Here is a 19796-nt window from a genome sequence, read left to right on the forward strand (position 1 = left end):
CAAAACATGAATCCAATTAGTCTCTTCCAATATTATCACTTGCAAATGTGTTTTTATGTTTTTATTTCAGTCACAAAAATGAATGTAGCTTTATTATTTGCCATATATGAAGTAAGGTATTCATTTTACTATATGCTTATTAAGTCTATTGAACCAAATGTGTAGATCATTAAAATGTATCAGATACTTGAAATTAGAACACTTGGGAAATATGTTCAACTAAGGAAAGTGTTCTTTAACTTGTAAAACCATACGCTGTCTTTCTAGTATCAGAACAAAAGATACAATAATTTGTCCTTTTCATTACAAAAAATGTAAATTATTCATAGTCCTTTGATAAGGCTGCTTATTAAATTAGAAGAGCAAGAGTATAAAATCACGGAGTGTCTGAGTTTGGAAGGGACCTCTGGAGATCATTTGGTCCAGCTGCCTTGCTCAAGCAGGTTAGAAAACAGATATTAGCATATGAATTATGTCCAGCTTCAAGGGCTCTGTGAATTAATTTAAAATAAGCAAAAATTGTAATAAGGAAAGCAAGGTTTTATGCAAGCATCTGGAGCTCTGCTGGAAAATCTCAGTGCGTGTTTCAGATTTTAAAAAATACTTTAAAAATCACTGATGTACATAAGGGTATTTCTGGAAAGTAAAATTATTTTTGTTATATTATAATTTTACCTGAGTTGCTTACAGAGATGTATTTATTTAAAAATTCTATAAAAAATCAGGTGCGGAACAGTTTTCTTCTGGGTTATTGCACAGATGTAGATTGGGAAGACGTGTCTGCCTACTTGTCTATAACTAGGAAGCAGTGATAACAGCAGGAGAAAATGTTAGGCAATTAGCCATTCTTGTTGACAGTTTGGTGTTCTGCACTGGAAATAAAGTTCAAACTCCAGTCAAGCAGACTGAACTGCTACAGATGTTATTTCCTCCCAGGAAAAACGAACATGCACATATGAAGAAAACAGCACAGATTATTGGTTAGTTTAAAATTCTATCTAGTATTTCTTTCTAAAAGCTCTGCAGAATTTTTAAATGGTGATTTAATGAAGACAGAGAGAAAAACTTCATCTGTCATTGGATTTTATGGGTTCACTATTAATCTGGTTTTACAGCAGTGTAATGTTATTGATTTCTGTGCATGTACACCACCTGCTGCTTTAAAGTAGATTTGGAAATGCTTGATAGTAACATCCAGCATGTTGCAAGAATATAAGCAATGTGTGCAAGATCATGAGACATTTCTTGCAAGGCTTGAGTCGTTGATTAACGTTTCATTTTTCCTGTGGTCTAGAAACTAGTGCAATGTTTTCACAGTAAACTTAAATTAGTAATTACAAATAAGAGCAATATCTTGGACTTGAATGTGCCATGGTGTCTTTATTGTGCCATTACGACATAGCAGATCGTTTCCTTGGAACTGGCCTTCAGTGGCTTTTTAGTCTTTTTGGCTTATGAGGTGACAGAAGTACCTGTGGTGATTCACATGAATCCTAACTTCTCTATTTAGTGAAACTGTCAATCGACATGAACTTAATAGTTGTTTTTTTAAATGCATTCTGCTAACTTGATATAAATCCATTTCTATTGAACAGGAGGTACTCATTGTGCTATTCAGGCAGGGAATTTGATTGGGATGACATTTAAAATTCATCCCAAGTTTTCTTTCTTTCTGAGGCTGCTGTGTTTAAGAACTTACGTCCTTTTGTCCTGAGTCATGACAAGCTAACAATCATCCATCCTATCCCTGGAAGAGGGTTAGGTCTTGGTGTGGTATTTCCTATTAAACGCAGGTGAATTTCTTTGCAGAAAAAGGAGGTCCTTAAAAACCTCATCTAAAAGCGGGCATACAAAATATGAGACATTACAGCAGAAAGAAAAGCATTATTACTGCCTTTTTTTAATGCTGCATCCAATTAAGAAATAAACAGCTACAAAAAAGAACACCCTGTAGTATAATTACAATATTCAAATTATTTTTCCTAAACAAACTGCCATGCAGTCAGCCTGCATAGTCATTGAGTCAATCAGTGACATCAGTCAAATCAAAAAAAGTGTAGCTGCTATTGGTTACAAAAAACATCTAAATTCAGTATTGTCTTGTATAATTCCTTCATCATGATTTTATCACTCAAGAGTTTACAATCAAGCAGTCAAAAACATGAATGTCAGTATGGTGGAAAGCTGTGTCTACTCAGGTGCATGAACCATGGGTCACACGTTTTCCTAAAAGTTACAGAAGTGGGAAAGAATACATTCTTTTCTCCATGATTACATTCTTTTCTTATTTTTTCACTGCATTTGTCTTCATGATGAATCTTTATTTTTCAGTTCTTATGTTATGAACAAGAGAGAACTATGCATAAACATATATTTTTTTTCCAATCTCATACTGCCTCATTAAAATAAATTATTCAAAACATATTTGTACTTGATAAAACCAGAAAAATATGTCCACATTTTAATTTTGTTAACAGTGAATGATTTAGACTTAGAAGTGTCTGAAGCCTAGGAAATTCTTGTGTTTAATTCTTTCAAGTTCAGATTCTGACCGTCAGTAGATTATTGTCAAGGTTTGTCCTGTCAGTATCCCCAGCAGGTACCATAACAGGGAACAGACATTTCACAAATGAGGGCACTGAAGAATAGGAAGAGGCAGGTAAAAAGTTAAGTCTTTTGGGTTCCTGAGTGCTCTTGTGACACAGTAGTTTGTGTGCATCTGTCAGTGCAGTGCATTGCAGTGATTCCTTTTTATGACTGCACAATAAAGGCAAGAGTAGTTTACTGTTTTTTTTAATGTTCCATTAAAAAAATAGTGACTTCCCTGTGGTCATTGCCTCAAATGAGACTTATTTATGCAGGCACTTAATTTTTAGTGTTTTGCCTCCCATTATAGCACCTTCATCCTACTTCTTTCCTTCTAAGAGCGGCATGAAATCGTTTCAGCTTAGCGTAACTGAAACAAGAAGTTCTACTGTTTCCAGAAAAGAAGTGGGTGTGGGGAGCAAAGAACTTGGAACTGTTTTTCCTCTGTATTTGTTGCTCTGGTCTCTAAGATATCCTTTTTCCTTTTACAAAGCTATCATCGGCCCTTTTCTCTTTGCCCCAGCGATCATTCTTGTTCAGCTTTCAATGTTATCTTTATTCCTGTGCCACTCTGACAACATCATCGATCTTTGTCAGTCTGTGTAGAATATCTGCTCAGACCTTTTGTTCTTGTCTGTTGTCCCATTGTTAAGCACTCTCTGCATAAGCTTTCCTTCCTGTATGTTCATTTTATTTCTTCTGCCCTCAAGTTTCTCTCAGGAGCACCTAAGTGTCTCCTATAAGTGAACACTCCAAACTTAACTGATAATTATAATATTTTATATTATTTATTTAATTTATTATAATATTTCTTTATGAGAAATTCTTGGACAACAAGCATTCCGAAGCAATAAGGATTTTCAGATAATTTCTAAAAGAAACATCATTTCAAGGTGAACATGGTCTGTGAAATGCCAGTTGTTTGTTTTCATTGGCTGTTCTCACCAACCAAAAACTTGTTGAATACTTAGCATGTAAAAGGTTCTCTGTGTGATTGGCAAGGAAGCTCATAAATTATTCTCCAAAATGCTCTTAATAGCAGCAATATGGCATCAGATTGGTTTGTGAAGTTAATGCCTTTTTGTTCTTTCCTGAAAATAGCTCAACATCTATAACACTGTCAGTAAAACAGGTCAAAATATTTTCCAGTATTTGTACATAATCTAAGAGTTAACTCCAAAGAGTTCTACTCCTTCATTTTTAGTATTGTAGCATCTAAAATATATATATTTGAATTCAGATGTCATTTCTAAAGAACAAGGATGTAACTTTTTATTAGAAATATCTTTAAATTCTGAATCATAGGTTTATGGAAGAGCTAACTTAAAATATTATATTACTGAATTAAAATTTAGTAATTAAAAGAAAAGTAATAAATGATTAAACGCTAATCAAGTTTTGCTAAAATAAAATATTTGCTGGGGCTGAAAGTGATTGAGAGATACTTTGAAATTTTGCAAAGATGTCAAATCAGTGGTTAAAGCTGAAAGCAGACTCTCAGGTGAAGACCATCATGACCATGTCTGATTTTCTTTCTTAACTCAGTTGGTCTAGAGCTTCTCGTCTCCTCTTGGCATGCATTATAAATGTAATTAGGTCTGACTGCATCTTTCCCTAGGCAGCCATGCTAAGCAGCTCTCACATAGCTCCTGGTGGAGCAATTATGCTGTGCTGTGGTGTTTGTATAGAGATATTCAACATTTGCAGAATGTATGCATTTACGGATTGTTTCTGCATCCCTATTTCTGGTTACTGAGTCCCAGTGCTATCTTGATAGACTTTCCTATTAAGATTACATAAGAAAAGGATAAGTTAGGATGCTGAGTAAGGATGATTTCATGTCTAGACTATTCAGTTACATGTTTATTTGTTGATCTTTTGTAGTTTGTTGGGGACTTTTCTTTTTCATTATAAACCTGTTTGTTTTTCTTTTCTTCGTGGTATTGTCTTCTATCCTATCATGCTGCCTGTCCTTTGATACTTCAGAACTGGCCAACCAGTCAGATTTGGTACAAAATGGAGTTTTCAAAGGTGTTGAATTCCTACTTATTTGGGAAATGAGCTAACAGGATGTAGCATCAGAGGTGTCACAAATGCCACAGTTTCTAGCTACAAGACACAGAAAACTGGATATCATTCCCCTGTACTATTGCTTTTCCAGCCTTCAGGGAGGAGTTTCACCACTATAACACATGTATTTTACAAATTTAGCAGACTCTTCTATTTAGAAACAACGTCATCAACAAAGATATATAGTATTAAGGTTCTTCTTTAACACAGTTTTTAAAGTAGAACAAACCAACCTTAATGCTGTTAATGCAACTCTACCAGTTAAATTATCTGTATGAAAATTACTACCATCATAATAGTTTTGCAAAGTGATAGAGAATACTGATGTGAGCATTCTTTCACAAAAACTTTAAAAAGGGAAAGTGTAGCTTTAATGTTAATAATAATATTTTGAAAGCTGTTCTTTGATATGTGGGAGATTAAAAAAAAAGAAAAAAGTGGGGAAAATGCATGTCATTCTAGTAAGAACTGAAATGTTTTTTCCATGGTTTTGATGTTTGGAGTTGCAGCCTACACATGGGAATTTTTGTATCGTTACCTGCATTGTAAACAAAGAAAGGCTGTGCTACAAATGTGTACATTAGACATTAATATACGTTTTCTTCTTTCTTGCAGAACATCTATTCTTGGAATTTCATTTGGGGCCGCATTTCTCTTGCTCGCTTTCATTTTATTTATCTGCTTTGCTGGACAGCTTTTGGTAGGTATTAAGGGAATCCAATCTGGAAGTTAATAGTTTCTTTTAAATGACACATCCAAATTTTCCCAAGTCGCTCTGAGAGTAACATGCGTCCTCAGGCCTCTGAGCACATGGTTTTGTCCCTGCTAACTTACTGTAAATTGTTCTCATTTATCTGAAAATCAGAAAATGCCACTGCAGTTATTGCCTGCCTACGTTAAAGATACTCTCTTTCCCCCATAAAGATGGATCCTCTGAGAGGTCTGCATTACTATTTGGTTGGCTTTTCTGAGTTTTTTGCTATTGTCCTTGTAGGAGATGACCTTTTTTAAAAAATGCTTTAAACTGGGGCACTGCATATTTGCTTATTTTTAAGTATTGTAAAAGACCTTTTCTGAGTTTAGCGTGCATTTCGTGGTGACAATTTGACATATTGAATTTTTATAGTAAAATGTTGCTGTTGAGTAGTACATGTGTTGTTAAAATGCTTCCTAGTGAACCTGATAATACGCTCAATTTGGGAATCCAGGATTTGTGCAAACTTTCAAATTTTACACTTCAAAGTTTAATTAACAACTATTGCTTTGCTCCTTTCAGTTATTCTCAAATAGATCCAGTGTATAAATCCATCAAGAAAGAATATTTCAGAATTTGTGATAAAGTAAATGCAATTTGAATTTGATGTATAATCTAGAATGTCTGTACCTGTATTTATGTTCAGTGTTTACTTAATATTTAAGCTCGTTTTATATCTTACTTAAAACTGTTCTTGTCAAGTAAGTGACTTACTACGACTGCAGAAAATCTTTCTACTCATGTTCCAAATTATTATTATTTTTTGGCCTTTTGAAGCAGAACATGCTTACTTTCCCATGCCTCAGACATGTGAGTCAAGATGAAATCCAGTTTCTGTTTTGTGTCCAATTATTGACTGCAACTGAAGAGCAGTACACTAAGCTGGCGTACTGAGCCTTAAATTGGGAATGCTGTGGGATTGTTCTGTCGGGAGAAATCTCAGAGGCAATCTTATCGGTCTGTCTAAACACCTGATGGTAGGGAATGAAGATGAAGGAGCCAGGCTCTTTTCAGCCCTGCCCACTGGCAGGGTAAGAGGCAGTGCACACAAATTAAAGCACATCAGAAAATTCATCTGACTACCAGAAGAGACTTTCTTGTGGTGAGGGCTGTCAGACATTGGAATGGGGAAAACGTAATGTGTTGTGCCACTGGTTCTGTCATTGTGATCCATTTTAACAGAGACAAGAAAATGAAAGATTCAGCTTTCCACTCTCCCCTTAATTAGAGGGATTTGCATTGCTACTATCTCTGAAGGCTTGGGTACAGTTAATCCTCACTTCTTTACCATCTTTGCATTTTTCACAATTTCCCATGAGAAAAAGCTGAAAGAACTTTCATATAAAGAAGTGGAACTTGCACATGAGAAAGGCAATTCAGTCATCACGTAGTAAAACAATGAGGAAAGGTGGTTTGGCAATGGAACCAAGAAAGCGAGAATGTAAGATTTCTTAATTTCTCCTTCTTCTTCTCCTTGTAAATAACCAGGACATGTTTCTTAAGAAAATGTAATTACTCTGCATTTCAGTTGCCTTTCAAGTGAGGTAGGGAATTAATCTAAAGTATAATGAAACAATATTTTCAAATGTTTTTAAATCCTTGGAGTGAGGTTCCAGAGGTATTGTTATTACTTAATTGCAAAAGTTAGTTCTCATGTAATGTCATGCTTGATTGCTATTTGTTACTGGCATAACAGAAAAACACGGAGTAAAGGTGGTGCTGTTGAATAATGAAGTGAAAAATAAAATTTACTTCAAGGGAAAGTCAGTCTTTTCTGCACAAAATAAAAAGATGCCAGAGAACTGGTATCAAGGACATGAGCACTCATGGGGATTTGATTTATAATGTAGTTTAGGAGGAATACAAACATATTTCTTTTGCTTTTAAATGGATGGCTAAGCAAATTTCTCAATTCACAGTTGAGGAATTGTGCCACTTGAATAATATCTAGCACCTAATTTTTATGAGTTTTTATACCAACGTCTTAAACAATTCTCAGAAATTGAGACCTATTACAGCATTCCTGTTGACCTGTAAGATGCCGTGTTGTAACCTAAACAGTTTGAAGAGGAATTATTTATGTTTGTCTTTATGAGTTCAGCTGCTCTAATGTAGAAGCTATGTTAAGAAGCCTTTCAAAAAAGTAAGTTACTACCATAATTGCTGCAGTGCTGTCTTTCCTTCACTGGAATGGACATAGTTCTGTAAGGTGATGGGTGAGAGGCAGAAACTACCAACAAGAATTAGTAAGTTTGTTTTCCCTTTTCTCTTCCTAAAATCTTTTACTGTATGTCAATAATCCAAGTACTGTTTTGCAGCTTTAACCACAGTCGCAAACTGTTATATTTCAGTTACATGTTTGTTGCAGTATCTGACCCATAACTGCAAATGATTAATTTTTAGAATAAAAAGCTTGGAATTGTCAATCCAAAAAGTATCAATATCTGGACATTCACATTATATTGCAACTGTTTAGAGAAATCAAGCTTTATCATCCTAATCTTGATCGTCTCTTGTTTTTTTCCTATCTCTTTTTCTTAAGGGTGCATTTTTTGATTCCCTTCCATAATGCATGTACTTAATGGCAGCTATGTTTGTGTATACACACCTGCACATAATTACAGAGTTTAGAATTGCTGAATATATCTGTTTTTAAAAGTCACAAAAAAGAACAGGGTTTCATCATGTCTGTGACTAAAGGGCTGTGATAGGAGAGCTCTGGGTAAGGATGAGGCACCTATCTCACCTCCTTGCATGACTGGGGAGAAAATAGGATGAGACAACTTGTGGATCAAGATAAAGGGATGGAGATCTCTTACCACTTGTTATCATTGACAAAACAGACTTGACTTGGGGAAATTCCTCCCAGAAACATCTTCCTTCCCCCAAACAGCACGAACAGACATAAGAGGGTCTTATGGCCAGTAAGCAGTGTTTTCTCTCTGCTTCTTTCCCTTCACGCTTTTCCACTGCCCTGAAGTAGACTCTTCATGGACCACCATTACCTCAGGAAATATTCACCTCCTTTGACATGGGTCCTCCCAGGATTGCAGTGTGGGTATCTGCTCCACCATGGAGCACCTCCTCCTCCTCCAACCTTGGTGGTCACTTTGCTGTTTTTTCCCTTATTTTCTTCCACCCTCCTCTGTTTTCTTATCCTTTCTTACCCTTTCTTACATATCTTTTCCCAGAGGTGCCCTCACATGAACCCACCCACTGCCATCTTGATAGCTGCACCTGATCCAGGAACTTAGAGCAGTAGTCTAAGTATTAACAAGGCGGTTACAAGATTCTGTAGTGCTGGCAAAATCTAAAGTTCAAACTAGGACATGTGGCTTTTACTACATTCTAATCTTGTCTCAATATTTGACACTTCACCCTCTCAGTCTCTATGGATTATAAATGGCTGTCAAAACTGCAGAGTAAAGCAGGCAAAAGTCAACCTTGAATAAGCTTGTCTGTTTGATTTTAATTTCCTTGATAAATGAAAAAAAAATGCAGGCTGTACTGTTAAAATTACTAGCTCTTCCAGAATTTAATTACAATACTGTAAGAAGATATTTGTGCTCACTCTTTCACTTTGCGTTTATTATTAGTTGATTTTACTGTTCAGCTGCACTGCAGCACAATCCAGCTCAATCTGTTACAGAGTGATAATAGTGGTGATTAAATAAGAATAGAAATGTTTCCATCAAACAGTGTGATACAGTGGTAGCAGAAATAATAAGGTTACAGACTTGCAGATCATATCTTTTATGTATGTAAGCCAATATCAATCTCAGGCAAACAGACTGAGTGCAGGAATGTCTGAGAATTCTCATAGAAACACTTACTCATCCATGGACATTAGATCTTCATAAACCCTAGCTAAAATTGTCATATATCCTGAAATATGTCTTTTAGACACTAATTACCTATTTGTCCCTATGCATGTTTCTTCTTCCTTTTGCTTTTCCTTTTCATCTTCTCATCCTTTTTCTTTTTACTCTTCCCCCTTCTCTTTTTTTTCTCCCCCTTCTCTTTTTTTCCTCCCCCTTCTGTTTTCTTTCATTTCTTTTTTTCCTTTTATTTCTGAATATCACCACAGTGAGAGTTGAATCTTAAGGTTATGAACAATTTTTGTCTTAAAGGTCTATTTTGATATATATATATATATTCATAGTTAAGATGTAAAATACACATTTGTATTAGTTTTGTAGGTTTATGCAATTGAACCCCATAGAATTAGCATAACACAATGCCAACAAACAAATATCAGAAAATAATTGGCTCCACAGTTAAGAAAAAGGATCTGATTTGAGTTCATTTTAAAAAGTGCAGACAATATGTGAGCAGCTTTGTCCCTCCAAGAGGAGAACTTGTTATTTATTAGCTCCATTACCATACCACCATGTAAAGAGTGAGACACTATCTTTGTGTGCATGGATTTGTATTTTACTTCAAGGCAATTGACACGGGTACTTAATAGTCAAAAAGACCATGTACACTCAAGATATTTACAAAGATTTTTTTATTCCAGACAACAAGGACAGGATTATCAGTGCAAGCACTCTTGGAAATTATTTTCTCAATTTGGAATCTTACCCCTGAAGTGAATGTTTCTCTTATGCACGTAGAAATGAAAAGATCAAGGCCTTTCAGTTTCACTGTTCAGTAGTAGTCTGCTTGTAAATTAAGGTTAAAGTGGTGAGAACTCATAGAGGCACTTTGGCAGCCACAGCAAGATCCAACAGAAGCTCTGCAGTGGCAAGTTTATCATCATTAAGTAAGGTACTGTGTTCAGACTTCTCAGGGAAATACCCTACCCACTAAAACCAGGGAAATTGAACAGAGTTACATTCTATCCTTGTGGTGATAGATGAGCCACCAGTGTGGTGCTAGGAGGGAAGGACAGGACATGGTGTGCTGCAGTGCTTTATGGTTCCAGAATTTTATGATGCCAGGGCCATACATTCCCAATGGATCTTTACTAGCAAGGAAGTTTAGACCAGTTATCTGTGCTTAGTGTGAGCAGTTCAAAGTGTAGAGACCTAATTGCTGGAGCACCTAATTCCACGGTGATTGTGGTATGCTGTCATTGACAGCCTGGTCAATGACCCCAGTGTTCCATGGCTCCAACATTCCAAACAAATTTGCGTTAAGCACACGTTTGGTGTCCATCAGTGCTTACCAGAAGGCTCCCAAAACGGATGCAAAGCATCACACCAAAGAAGAGCAAATTAAGCACGCAAAAGGAGTAGAGTTATTTAGAATTATAGAATCATGGAATCATTAAGGTTGGAAAAGACCTCTGAATTCATCTAGTCCACCTGACAACCCATCACCATGCCCTCAATGCCACATCTACAGATTTCTTGAACACCTCCAGGGACCATGACTCCACCACCTTCCTGGGGAACCTGTTCTAGTACCTCACCACTCTCTGAAAAGAATTATTCCCAATTTCCAGCATGAACTTCCCCAGGTGCAACTTGAGGCTGTTCTTTCTTGTCCTCTCGCTAGTTATCTGTGAGAATAGGCCGACCCCCACTTCACCACAGCCTCCTTTCAGGGAGTTGTAGAGAGCGATAAGGTCTCCTCTGCACCTCCTTTTCTCCAGAAAAGAGTGTGTCCAGGAACGTGCAAGTGCTGTGAAGCTAAGGAGAGCATTTCTGAGCCTCATCATAAAAATACTTCAGGGTTTCCAGTCAGTTTCTAGATAATATTTCTACTTTTAAACTGTGCAGGGACAGGTTAATAAGCAAATAGCGCAGAAAATAGAATGTGGCATTCAGAACTCCTTCCTTTAGCTCAGTGCCTTAGGCACTGCATTTAAAAAGTCATTCAGATTTGCTCTTTCTCAAAGCCAATGACTCTTTAAATATTTCATGTGCAGCAGAAAAGCTTTGACTAGAAAGATTAAAAATGTCTTACCTTAAAATAGCATATAGTATGATGATTGTACATTTTCTTGAATGAAGAAATTACCACAGGAGAGACCAGCACTGAACTCCGAGAGCCTAAAGGCATATTTATATGGCTCAGTGCAGTGTTCTTTCCTTTGAACATGATAACTGAATTGAAGCTCATGGCCATTTTATTGTGATCCTTTGTGAAGGATAATAAGCACTACAAAGAATGGTAAAATTAAAAATGCAATACTGATTTGAGTTTTTCCTGTTGATTCTTTGATCATTATTCTAGCGTAAGTAAAAACAGTTATGTATAATATAAGCTGAATTGACTCTTTGCTTGCATGTGTTTTGTAGGAGTTTAAACTCCTGGCTTAGGCTTACAAGTTGTACCACAGAATTCAAAAGTTTGGTGTTATAGTAGTCATTTTATAAGTGTTATAGTCCCTTTAATCAACAATAGGACCATTAGAAAGTACTTAAAGCATAAGCTTGGGTCTCTGTCAAAAATCAGCCCTCCTGAACCTTAGGTTAGCGTGTTCCCTGTCAGCTGCTCAGCCTGTTCCTTGGAGTTGAACTTACGGCTCTTTGAGTCTGAGTGAAAAAAAGTCTGTGAAAAAAAACTCCAAATCTGAGGGTTGTTTGTTTCTCTTGACTTCATTTTCTTGTAATACCAGTGTTAATAAAATGTTGTGTTTGAATGCAGAATGAAAAGAACAGTGACAGAACTATAGAGGATATGATTCATTGGCTTTGTGTAAACAAGAGGTCAGCAGTCAAACGTTCCAATTTCTGCTAGTGTGTGAGAGGGAAGTGTGACAGCTCTTGTGACACTGTCTTTCATCTGCAACACAGCTGTCACAATTAATTCTCACACCAATTCTTTGCTCTCACTCAGAGAGACAGCATTCAATTTATTAAACTCTGAGGCAGGTTTTTGTGTGTGAAAATACAGCACAGGATACATTGTAATATGTTGAATATTCAAAATAAGTTGTTAGTCACAACGGTGCTGGGCAGATCTGGTATCTGTCATATTAGATTTAACACGTTCAGATGAAAAGGCAATATGTTAGTCACCTTTTATACTACAAATGCCTATTATTTCTACTTGGGAAATTGTAAACGCTGAACCGTGTTCTGCCAGCTCTGCTTAGAATGAAAACAGTAGCTAATGCTGCTGAGATGTTTTGCTCTTCTTGCATGCTTTCTAGAAATGATTACTTTCTGTCATCTTATTCTCCATTTTCTTAGGAAATATGCAAATGAAGCATAAAATTTACCAAAAAAATGTTGGGTGTAAGGCCAGAATCAGTAAAATAAATCAGCATAGTTCAGCCAGTACTATTATGGATCTAAATTTAATGATCACACCCCCAAGTGCCGTTCTGCTGCCAGCTGTTGTTTCCTGAACTTTTTTCAGGGCCGAACTACCAGAGTTGTACCAGACATGGGCTGGATTTAAATTGCTCACATTACAGGGGAAATGAAGTTCAGCATGATGCTTAGAAACTCGTACACAGAATTACTGATCAACGAATCTTTTCTTACATATTTTTCAATCATTTGTCACAGATTTTGTCTCAGATTTTCCTTCTGCTAGTCTCACTGGTTTCACCTCTGTAGGGCTGCTCTCTCTGCTATTCCAGAGACCTGCCATCTAGCTAACAGACGAGGTGGGCATGACAGATTTAAGAGTGGTCCTTCCCAATAGAACTCAAAAGCTGTGTGTAAAATAGCCTGCTAGGAAGTGTTTCACCAAGTTCTTTTGGTGCACATCTCATTTACAGGTGGAAAAAACTATCTACAATCTTCATTTTTAATTTGCAGTCTAACAGTGCTCACATTTTTCTTCAGGTCAGATGCAGGAATATCTGTAATTTTATCAATATCAGCTAGAACAATGGACTCTCCTGATTGATAATGCTCATACTGACTGAATGATAAATTCTTACCTGAAACTTCTTTTCCCCTGTACTTCTTTAAGTGATAAATTTGCTCAATGAATGTGAAAACTTCCTCTTTTTTTATTCCTCCTTTCTAAAATACATCAGCAAGTTGAGCAATTTTGATCCTAAATCTTGTAAACCAAGGAAATTCTGAATTACTGCTTGAAATTTTGCTACAGAAGTCTGTTCAAGAGTGTACAAATATAGGTGAGCAATTAAACAATCGTTATAAGTAAATACAATTCTAGCTTAGCTAAATAACCTCAGCAATTCTATACTTTTTTTCAATGATTTCATTTTAATAAAGAAAAAAAAGTTCAAATGTAGCAATTATAAAGATTGATGTTAAAGGAAGAAAGTCAGAGAAGTGTCCATTGGTTGACATCTATCTAGGGGGAAAAAAGTCAACAAAACAAACCAGAAAAGTTATTTTGAGAGCAGTTTCTGTTCACAGCAGAGACTTTTGCCTTCAGAGAAACAGTGACTAGGTGAAGTTCTGTTATTTGCAGCATTCAAGGCATTGGACTAGATTATTGAAGCTCAAGGCTCATGCATTTAGCTATTGATATTCTTGTGCTAAGCTGAATTTTGTCTTTGGAATTAACATAACACAAGTTGTTCAGCTGTGCAGAGGAACATAGCAATTTATTTTGCTTAGCCCTAGAAAATTGTGAAGACATCTTTCTATGGCATTTTTTGCATCTGATTATGAGACATTTTTTAAAATACTGAAGCAGAAAATGATAACTGCTGGAGCATACTGAAAATACAGAACTTTGGCAGCCAGAGTGTTCTACCTCCTCCTCTGGACCTCAGTGCTGTGGAATTAAAGTTCTAGGGGTTCCTTCTGTCCTGTTTCCACAGATGGGAGCTTGTCAGTACTGTGCTGCAGGTCCAGCCAGTAGTGATATTGGTCATACTGGCATATATGGTACACATAGAACCAACTAGAGATCACAGAACTGTAGGGACTGGAAGGAACCTCTAGAGATCATCAAGTCCAGCCCCCCTTGCAAAGCAAGTCACCTACAGCAGGCTGCAGAGATCCACAGATAGATCAGTTCTTTCAGCAGCACCCACATAAAATTATGCTGCTCTCACATAAGAACAACATATGAACAGGTCTAGTTCTTCCTCTCTGATCAAAACTGAGGTTTGCTCATGAAAGATACGCGCAGTGACTATGAGCATTCACAAGCACACTGGTGACTATTGACTTTTAAGTCAATGCAATACCCATGCCCAAATTCTATCCCCAGTATGTAGTCGCTGCCTCAAGCCTTGGTCTGTCCAGATGGAGATCTACTCACTGACCAGTGCAGCTTGAAGATTGCTATCATACAGACACATTTTTCTCACTTCTTTCCATCCATTCTTGAGATTCAGGTTACTGTTTTTACCTTCCTCAAATTGACCTAATTCACTACAAATCTGTTTTATCTGGTGCACGAAACTCTCTGCCATAATAAGAAATATTATTTAAGGGATTGCTAGATACATGGTGGGCTTTGTAAAGTAGTGTGTGATCAAGAAGGAAATATTTATGGGCAAAGTAAAGCAAAGGCCTTCATGTAAACTAGATTATACATGTTGAGTAATAGTGTAATCTAAAGTGATGTCCGCATCTATTGAACCTGAGCTAACTGATGAATGCTATACACTGAAGTCCTGCCTTTGGTTGTTTTTATTGCCTGAGTTCTTGACTCAGAGTCGTTCTGTGGCTGTATCCTTGTCAATTGCTGTGGCTCCTTTTGTGAAAGTTTGGGATGAAAAAAAATATGTAAAGTGATCTTTGATAGCATTAAGGAAGTGGAGAAAATTAGTTGATAAAAAGTGAATTTTTGGGGGGGCTGTCATGTTCCTTAACTTTTCACTAGTGTTTTTACAAAAGTATTAGTATAGCTGAGCTTGACATTTGGAAAGAGCACAAAATATTTCTAGGCAAATGATCTCCTCAGTGCTAAAGTTTACAGGAAATTAATAGTTGGATGTGCAACAAATTGTTATTTGTTGAGCGTTTTTTGCCTCTGAGCACCATGGCTATATGAATGGAAATTGGTATTCTTGGAAGCAGGTTAAATGAGCCTGAAGTTTTGGCTGTTTCTTTTTGCCATTAAATGAGAAATATTTTCTGCTCAGTAACTACTCTTTCTGTCAAATCATAAATTCAATTTTGTATTAAATAACTGTTTGATATTTTTATTGTTTTTATTTTTTTATTTTTGCTGAGGTACCTTTGACTTTAAATGAATTATCAAACAATTCTCAAAGCAAATGAAAGAACCAAAAACCTTTCTTTTCAGTAGACTGTCGAGGATATATTTAAGGCTTTAATCCTACCAGCGGAGCCCTCTGTCTCTGCATCAAAGGCTTTACAAGAGTCATTATTGACATTTTGAAGTTTCAGCTGGGGAGTTCATTTTATTTGCTTGATTTTATTGATAACAGAGCTGATGGTGACACTGTCTACAGAATTGACATTAGGGCAGTTACTGCAAGTAAATTTGTGTTTATTGTCATGTATAATCTTGATCTGTAAATGTTATGAGAATATAACAGTTGAACACTTCTGTACAATCTATCGAGATGAATGCTACCCATAATCTTAAGCCTTTGTGATTCTACCCATTTACAATAATTAAAGACACTAAAGCTGTATTTGTTTTATTTTTTTTTTTTCAACTTATTGCACTTAGCAATGTAGCAAGAAAGCATCAGCTTCACTGTTGTGGATCCTGAAATCATCTGGAATAATTGCAAACCGTCCTTGGCCACGGATCACTCTCACACTGATGACCACTGCTATAATATTAACTATGGCTGTGTTCAACATGGTAAGTGAAAAAGAAACAATTTTTGTTTTTCTTTAAGATCTTCTTGCTCGCTTAGAATTTGTTTTAAATTTATCTCTCATGGCTATGCTGGATGAAAATGATTGCCAGACAGAAATGTAAAGCAGAGCAGCAGAAAACATGCTGTACCACAAGGGCTTCTTTCAGTGCACAAGACGCTCAGCAAGAGCTCAGATAGTGTTTAAAGCTTAATAAAGAAAAAAAAGTAAGTTATAAGGAATAGAAGACAGTTTGTATTGTTCATATCTTACTCATCTGTGCACTGATTTGAAAAGCAGAGTAGTGCTCGAAGAGTACAGTATCTTCTCACAGGATGTGTGGAAGACTTTGTGCAAAGGCAGCTAAGTTTTGTTCCACCTTGTGATGCTCCTCTTATGATCATTAAATGATCATAATTTATACATTATTGATTTTTCACGTGCTTGGTTTTTTTTTTAATTTGAAAAAGGACAAAGATGAAAGTTACATAAATAAATTCAGAAGTACAGATCTAGAAATTTGCTAGAACTTTAGAACTTACCTGTAATTTAGGCTTTTCAACTTGTGCATTTCTCATAATAGAGAAAATCCAAGTAATTCTACTATCCTTTCGTAACTGTGGCAAATAAGAAGTAAATCTGCCATTACTCTGCATAAAGCTGGAATCTTAATAACCTCGTGTATAATGAAGTGTGTGTTGTGAAATGCCACGAACAGTGTATGGGATCAGAAAGTGTAACTTGTTTTGCCCCATGGGCTGAGCCTACCATTCATACAACATGGGGAATTTAATCCAGGTCAGTTTTGCATTTGTAAAATGGGAACTGCAGTATTTATTTAGGTGCCACTTACAAACATCACTGCATGGGTATTACTCGCATTTCAGATCAATGAGATTTGCACTTCAGCAAAATTTTGCTGAAGTTAATGAATGTAGAATGAAATTACAACTCCAGCACTTTGTTGAGTTGCTGATGTACTTGAGGTTCATAAGGAACTTAGAGATTGATAACACCTACTCTTTACATATTTTTTCTCATAACGTTGCAGGGGGCACTAAGCAAGAACTAAACCCACCAGAGTGAAGTAATGATGTAACGTGGTCTTTTAAGTGTGAACGTTTGACATTTCTGTTAAATTCTTATCTTGGGTTTTTCTATGTTCTTGTTTTTGTTGGTTTTCTTTTCAGTAGGTATTTTCCTCTCTTAGAGAGGAGACATTCAAAAACAATTCCACGTTTAGGAATTTAAAATGCAGCTAATTTAATTTCATATTTATTGTTTGTAGAGAAATACACAAAGAAGTGGTGACTGAAGCACTTTTCAGTGATGAAGGCAGTTAGCAATGAGAGAAATGGTTCTGAAAAGTTACTGATTTGCTATCGCTTCTTGTCCTCAGCTCAGGACTATATATCTTTATTAACAATAAAATTTATCCAAGCAAATGTTACTGGGCGTAACACATAGTGTGGCTTGTAGTATGGAAGTCATGTTAGATTATTTCTCCTGTTTAAAACTAAATGAGTAGAAAGAAGTTAGATAACCCACTTGAGAGTTAAGTATAGTTTGTGTTAGAAGTCATGCAACATATGGGTTGGTTTTTTTTTTTGTTAGTGTAAAAGAAGCTAGAGTCAGCAACTGTCTTTTCTTTAGGCTAAAGTTCTACTGCTGTGAGTAGTCCACATAAAATTTGGCATTCAACTAATAGAAGATATTTTTAGCAAAAAAACCCCAGTTGTTCACTACATCATTTTTAGAAAAAAGAAAAGCTTTTAATTTAATTGGTTCAGGTCCATTTTTATGTGGACTGAATGTTACAGTAAAGCATAGTAGGCTGCATTTTGAAGTCTTTGTGCCTTATCAGTAATGACTGCACTATTACAAATAATCATGTCCTATGCTATTCATGAGATGATAATTTTAAGTACAATTCCCATCTTGAAACTAAACCTTAATAGTTTGACTATTGAAAAATGATTTTAAATGTGATTGTGAAATTTGCATTTCCTCAATATTAATAGCAAATTGTGGGAGAGACTCTGAAGTATCATTATTATATCTCCAAGCAACATGTACTTAATAGCAGAGTCGATTAACTGCATTTATTTCCATGAACTTTTTCAGTAGAAAAAGGCAAAATGTAGTCATTAAGATTTAATGGACATAAAAAGTGTCTAACCATCCCACACCTAATAAATCATGATTAAGACCAAAATGTCAAATAAAGCTCAGTCTTTATGGTCAAGGGGCATTAGAATGGAGTGAGGGTGCAGTTTTATTTTAAATGAGCAGTTTCAGAAGACATCTGAATCTAGTCGTAATGTTTGAGAGGTATATAGTCATGATTAGTGAAGTTGAAAAACAGCTAATGTGACATGAAGTATTGAGTACCTCTTAGCTGAAGGAGAATGTGACTAATGCTGCTTCCCCTGAGTGTAAAATTTGAGGCCACGAAGAGAGTAGTGGCTGAAGGAGACTTTTTTTGCAGTGTTGATCTGCATTTCAGAAATATGAGAAAACTTATTACAGGGAACAATCCAGACATCTTAGCAACAGTGGGACTGTGTGGCTGCAATGGGTCAATTTCTGGAAGCTGCATGTGTGGTTGTCTGCAGTATATCAAGCGGCTTTGCCTCATCACCCTCTTGCATTCATGTGATCTGGAGGAACGTGGATTGGTGAAAAAGCCATGTAAGAGCATTTTGTTTCAGGTACTTTGCATCGAATGTATGAATAATTCTTGGCAGAGCAACAGGATCACAGAGCTGTACTGTCCCAGGAAGGTGCCCTAACCAGCAGCTTAGAATTTAGGAAGTTTCTTGCTTTTCTGTCTTGCATCTAGTAAATATTGAAGTACTGGAGTATTTTCTTAGGGGAAAAAAAAAAAAAAAAAAAAAGTGAAGTCTTCAGGTTTGATGTCTTTGCTTCATTGTTTAATGTACCTCTGTGAGCACACCAGCAAGCATTGGCTTTGTGGTTTTTCTACTGGTGGCTGATATCCAACGTTTTAACTGTGATGAGTTCTTGAGGAAACTTGTTTCCATTTTCACATTAGAAAGTTACTTTCTTGAGTATACTTTCCTTTTAAAGTAGCTAACTCTGTTGATATATTTGCTGACCTTGCTCAGTGCTTTATTTTAAACAAGCAAGCTCTTCTGAAAGATGCTTTCTAATTATATGCCCTTACAGTGACTAGCACGTTAAATACCCTATTTTGGAGGGTGCCTAATGTATTTATTTAAAGATGAATAAACAGACACTGTCTGGAGCTCGACTTAGCCTTGGATCTGGGAGGAGAAAAGGTTGTGCCCAGATAGGGCCATCTCATTGAAGCTTTACATGCAGGGCACCGTCACAAATACATTCTACATTATAGACAGAATTTAAGAAACTAAGCCATGCTGTCACAAATTTTGCTAACGGTCCAGCACAGAACTGATAGAAGTGAACATCACTCCACACCTGCCAAAGCCCATGATGGTATGTGAGTGTAAAGGCCCAGCAGATTCCTTGTCTCTCTGTGGGATGCTCAGCTGCTTGCCAGTACCTCTGTAGGATGGTTGGGCCTTGAACACAGAAATACGTATGTAAGTATGCATTTTTACCTGGCTTATCAGCTTCTATAACAAATGAAATGGAATTATTGAACAACTTGCTTAAGTACTTAGCATTCCAGTACTTATCCTACATAGACACTCCTAAAACTTTGTGAAGAT

At 36.3% G+C, this 19796-nt stretch overlaps 1 protein-coding gene across 1 annotated transcript in view; it reads left to right on the forward strand.

Moving 5' to 3' along the window:
* The window catches only part of ADCY2 (adenylate cyclase 2), a 205397-nt gene that overhangs the window by 150925 nt on the left and 34676 nt on the right, over window positions 1-19796 (forward strand). Inside the window, exons 15-16 of the mRNA XM_042808918.1 lie at window positions 5272-5356; window positions 15947-16084. Coding sequence (XP_042664852.1) covers window positions 5272-5356; window positions 15947-16084 — 223 coding nt within the window. The remainder of the gene's footprint in view (window positions 1-5271; window positions 5357-15946; window positions 16085-19796) is intronic.

The sequence above is a fragment of the Centrocercus urophasianus genome, unplaced genomic scaffold, assembly GCF_019232065.1.
Source record: "Centrocercus urophasianus isolate 14NV4802_14NV808 unplaced genomic scaffold, USGS_Curo_1.0 seq_11, whole genome shotgun sequence".
Classification (NCBI taxonomy): domain Eukaryota; kingdom Metazoa; phylum Chordata; class Aves; order Galliformes; family Phasianidae; genus Centrocercus; species Centrocercus urophasianus.